The sequence below is a fragment of the Myotis davidii genome, unplaced genomic scaffold (genome assembly GCF_000327345.1).
Source record: "Myotis davidii unplaced genomic scaffold, ASM32734v1 scaffold94, whole genome shotgun sequence".
NCBI classification, from domain to species: domain Eukaryota; kingdom Metazoa; phylum Chordata; class Mammalia; order Chiroptera; family Vespertilionidae; genus Myotis; species Myotis davidii.
The window spans coordinates 339,184-344,063 of record NW_006285313.1 but is presented as its reverse complement, the minus strand read 5'-3'; the positions used below and the strand labels follow the sequence as shown (position 1 = coordinate 344,063).

The following is a 4,880-nucleotide window of genomic DNA, read 5'->3' as shown; positions in this document are numbered from 1 at the left end:
CCACATCATCCCTTCCCCATCTGGACATCCAGTCCACCTGCTAACTAACCGCTGCTGAAGGGTCTTCCCCTTACAGTTGACAAACATAGGTGCCCATCTTTCAGTTTTGGTAGAAATGAAGGTTTTGGACCTACCTGAATGCCAGAGGGGCCGCTTCACCCCTCTCTGAGTCTTTGCCGCTAAGCCAGGTATTAAATGTCAGCGGGACTTGGGGAAGATTCACTGACTGCCCACTCTGGCCGTGGCAGGCAGAAGGCGGACGGTAAAGAGAGAGTGTGTGTGTGTGTGTGCGCGCGCGCGTGCCTGCAGATGTTCAGGCGAACACTGCTCTAACGGGAGTAACTGACTGTGACCTTTTTTTTGCTTTAGATGGTTGAGGGAGATATCCACCAGGGTGCACCCTCAAGATTTAACTATTTCCTTGCTGGTAAACAATGGACACACAGCCCACTGTTCATCTGTAAAGACAAAGGAAAAATCTGGTTGAAACCTTATTTATATTTTTATTGAAAAAATTTTAGAAAAACACAGAAGAAAATGAATATCATTGCTATGATTTAAATAAATACTATTATGAATCAATTGGGAAATTATTTTTCCTAAAGCAGTGACCATTAATACCATTGTTAATCATTATATATAAATATATTTCAGAGAGGAAGGGAGAGGGAGAGAGAGATAGAAACATCAATGATGAGGGAGAATCATTGGTGGGCTGCCTCCTGCATGCCCCATACTGGGGATCAAGCCTGTAATCCGGGCATGTGCCCTGACTAGGAAATGAACCATGACCTCCTGGTTTTTAGGTTGATGCCCAACCACTGACCTGCACCAGCTGGACCCATTGTCAGTCACTTTGACTTGGAGTTGTTCTTTGACAGTTTCACTTTCTCTAATGTAAGCCTCAGAAAGGAGTTCTAATTATTGGAGATCTATTACTAGCTTATATGAGGGAGCTTCTGTGTAATGTTGTACAAGGGAATGATCGAGACGGTGGGCTTTGGAGTCAAGTTGACCTGATTTTCTCTGCTCACTCTGCCATTTCCAGGTGGAGTTATATAATCTCCAAGCTTCTTTCCCCATCTCTGAAATGGGGATAATAGAAATATTTACGTTAAAAGGTTGTTGCAAATGATTAAATGAGATATTGGATTTAGAGTGCCCATCCAACTATGTTGGTAGCCTTTCCCACTCCCACCCCAAAAATTTCACAATCAAAGGAAGAATAAATGAAAGATGGCAAAAGTTGACTTAATTTTTGAATAGACTTTCTTTTTAAAGCAGTTTTAGGTTCACAGCAAATTGAGTGGAAGTTACAGAGATTCCCATATGCCTCCTGTGTCACTCATGCATAGCCTCCCCCATTATCAACACCCCCCCCAGAGGTACATTTGTTACAATCGAAACTACAGTGACACATCATTGTCACCCAGAGTCCATACTTCGCATCAGGTGTGATGTAGCCTGTGGGTTTGGACAAATGAAAAATGACCTGTATCTACAGTTATGGCATCATATAGGATAGGTTCACTACCCTAAAAATATTCTGTGTTCTGTATATTCATACCTCCCTCCTCTTTTTACTGTTCCCATAGTTTTGACTTTTCCCGAATGTTACATGCAGGCATACCTAGGAGATATTGTGGTTCCAGACTACTGTAATAAAGTGAGTATTGCAATAAAGTGAGTTATGATCATTTTGCTGGGGAGGGTCTTGCCTTCAATTTGCAAAAAAACAACAACAACAAAAAAACCATTTGTGAAGAACAATAAAGTAAAGCACAGAAAAATGAGGTGTGCCTGTAGTTGGAATCACGTAGTACGTTTTCAGATTGGTTTCTTTGCCTTAGTGATATGCATTAAAGGTTCCTGGCTTGATAGCTCGGTGTGTGTGTGTGTGTGTGTGTGTGTGTGTGTGTGTGTGCGCGCGCGCACGCGGCCAAGGTCATCTAGGCTTTCTTCCACGTTTTCTCCTAGGAAATTTATGGTTTGTGTTTTACATTTAGGTCCATGGTCCATTTTAAGTTAATTCTTGTGAAGGGTGTGCTGTCTGTGGTTAGATTATTTTTTTTCTGCATGTGGATATCCAGTTGTTCCAGAATCATTTGTAGAAATACTGTCCATGCTACATTGTGTTGCCTTCGCCCCTTTGTCAGAGTAGTGTATTTATCCACTTTCCTACTGAAAGACATCATGGTTGTTTCCAGGTTTGGACATTTATGAATAAAGCTGCTATACGCATCCATTTGCCCGTTTTTGTGTGGGCATAAGTTTTAGCTCCTTTGGGTAAATACCAAAGAGTGGGATTGATGGATCATATGGTGAGTGTATATTTTGTTTTGTAAGAAAATGCCAAACTGTCTTCCAAAGTGGCTGTGTGACTTTGCATTCCAGCCATGCACTGGAGTTCCTGTTGCTGCATATTCAGTGTTGTCAGTGTTCTGGGTTTTGGCCATTCGGATGGCTGTATAATGGTATCTCATTGTTTTAATTTGCATTTCCCTGATGACATATTATGTGGAGCATCTTTCCTGTGCTTATTTGTCATCTGTATATCTTCTTTGTTGAGCTGTCTGTTAAGGTCTTTAGACTTGTCATTTTTTTGTTTTTGTTTAAAGCAATTAATTAAATATGGCCACCTATTCTTTAAATTACTCTGTTTTATTATTGTTGAATTTTAAGAGTCTTTTTGTGTTTTGGATAACATTTTATCAGATATGTCTCTTGCAAATATTTTCTCTCAGTCTGTGGCTTGTGTTCTCATTCTCTTCACAGTGTCTCTCAGAGAGCAGAAGTTTTTAACTTTAATGAAGTCTCTCTTATCAATTATTTCTTTCATTGATCATGCCTTTAGGGTTGTATCTAAAAAGTTGTCGAGATATCCAAGGTCATCTAGGCTTTCTTCCACGTTTTCTCCTAGGAAATTTATGGTTTGTGTTTTACATTTAGGTCCATGGTCCATTTTAAGTTAATTCTTGTGAAGGGTGTGCTGTCTGTGGTTAGATTAATTTTTTTTTTTTGCATGTGGATGTCCAGTTGTTCCAGAATCATTTGTAGAAATACTGTCCATGCTACATTGTATTGCCTTTGCTCCTTTGTCAGAGATCAGTTAACTATATTTGTGTCTATTTCTGGGCTGTCTATTCTATTCCATCGATCCATTTGCCTTTTCTTTCACCAATGCCGTAGTCTTAATTATTGTAGCTGACATAATTTTAAAACAATTAATTAAAAACTGTTGCATCAAGAAAAATATATACCACCTAGTAAGCCTATCACATAACCATAAAAATGTTCATTTCTTTATGCTCTATTCTAATGTTTATCCAAGGTCTCAGTCTGCCAAAGTGCTCAGCATAGAAACTAAACTGTGAAATAGTAAACAATTTATTGTATGTCCACTATGAACAGTCATGGGGAGAAATGGGGAAAAATCACGGACATAGATCTTTCCCTTAAGGAACATGCATGATAGTAGGATGAAGCAACTTTTGATTGTGGATAAAGATGCCCCACATTCTTCCCATACTTACCCTTAAAAGTTCACCAAGAAATCTCAATTATAGGTTACTCAGCCCATTCTTAAACCTTGAGGCAGAATCAAATTCAAACTCCTCCTGAAATATATTGAAATATATTGATTTTGCCTACCTTAAATCCAAGAAACAGTGGACAATTAAAGAATACAAATCAGTGTAATTACAGAATAAAATAATTTTTATTCCACAGAGGACATAAAAGTAATGTGATATACTGACATAGTAATTGAGCAAAAAGCAAGCATAATTGGAGAAAAATAGAATGTCAGAAATGGAAGACAGCTTCAAGTCCAGTCCCTTTATTTTTGCAATCAAACAACTTACGGCCAGAGAAGTTAAGTAACTTGACCAGGGTGACAGAGCTGCAGGTGTGTGTACCTAGTGGGTTGAGCGGAGGTAGGGGAGAAACGCTGTTCCGTGAACTCATGACAGTGTTAACCAAGAAGCCCAGGGCACCCCTCAAGCATCTCCACCCCTATTTTATAAATGCAGAAACAAATTATATTGTTGCTCAATGAGTTAGTGTTTGAAGTAAGGCTGGTGTACTTTTTTTTTTTTTTAAACTTTTGCACAAGCTCTTTTTAATCTGGGAAGTAAGCTAATATACTGATTCCCTACAGTGTCACTGCGACTTTGAAAGGAAATATGTGTTGCTTTGGTTTGCCCTTACTGGATTTAATCCGGATTTTGGATTTGCTGCCCACAGTACTCCCCTTGCGTCGTACCTCTCTCTGTAAAGGTTTTACGGAAGTGCCTGCTGAAATGTCCTCTTCTTCTTTTTCTTCTTCTGCTGCTCTCTCGCCTTCATGTTTTTCTTCTCCTTCCAGCTCCTTCTTCCTAGACTGCACTACTTCCTCCAGTTCTTTATTTCTTATCAGGGTAAAATGAAGCTTTTCATTTGTGTCATCAAACTTCTCCTCTGCTTGTCTGGCTCGGTTTTCAAGCTCTATTAACTTGTCCTGCATATGTTCAATTATAGATATTGCTTCACGATACGTTGAGGCCAATGTACCTTCATTAGCTGCTTCTCTCCATGAAGATAACCTATTTGATCCAGATAGAGGTCTGGAATAAACGTTTTCATCTTCTCCAATGAATCGAATGAGTTTTTCATCCTCCGTAGATGTTGAAGGTTCTTCTGCTTTCTCCTCTTCTTTCTTCTCAAATTTATCCTCTGTACCTTCTTCTTTATCCTCTTTAAAAGGTGTGTCGATTTTTAGCCAGGATTAACTCTTTTATAATGTCCTTTCTGAAGTGGGAGACAACATCCTTCACCAAGAAAGTGGAGAGAGGCCGGCAGCAGCAGTGGGTTCGGTTGCGCGTGGCGCCCGGGGTGGGAGA

General features: G+C 39.6%; 3 protein-coding genes across 3 annotated transcripts in view; 1 reads left to right on the top strand and 2 right to left on the bottom strand.

Annotated features, from left to right (window-relative positions):
- The window catches only part of RAG2 (recombination activating gene 2), a 6,285-nt gene extending 5,961 nt beyond the window's left edge, over positions 1-324 (bottom strand). Inside the window, exon 1 of the mRNA XM_006756099.2 lies at positions 135-324. The gene's annotated coding sequence lies outside the window, so the exon portion shown is untranslated. The remainder of the gene's footprint in view (positions 1-134) is intronic.
- Positions 1-4,746, bottom strand: part of LOC107181881 (axonemal dynein light chain domain-containing protein 1-like) — a 12,664-nt gene extending 7,918 nt beyond the window's left edge. Inside the window, exon 1 of the mRNA XM_015559006.1 lies at positions 4,265-4,746. Coding sequence (XP_015414492.1) covers positions 4,265-4,504 — 240 coding nt within the window. The 5' untranslated portion in view covers positions 4,505-4,746. The remainder of the gene's footprint in view (positions 1-4,264) is intronic.
- Positions 1-4,880, top strand: part of LOC102771601 (chromosome unknown open reading frame, human C11orf74) — a 59,905-nt gene that overhangs the window by 3,568 nt on the left and 51,457 nt on the right. The window lies entirely within an intron of this gene.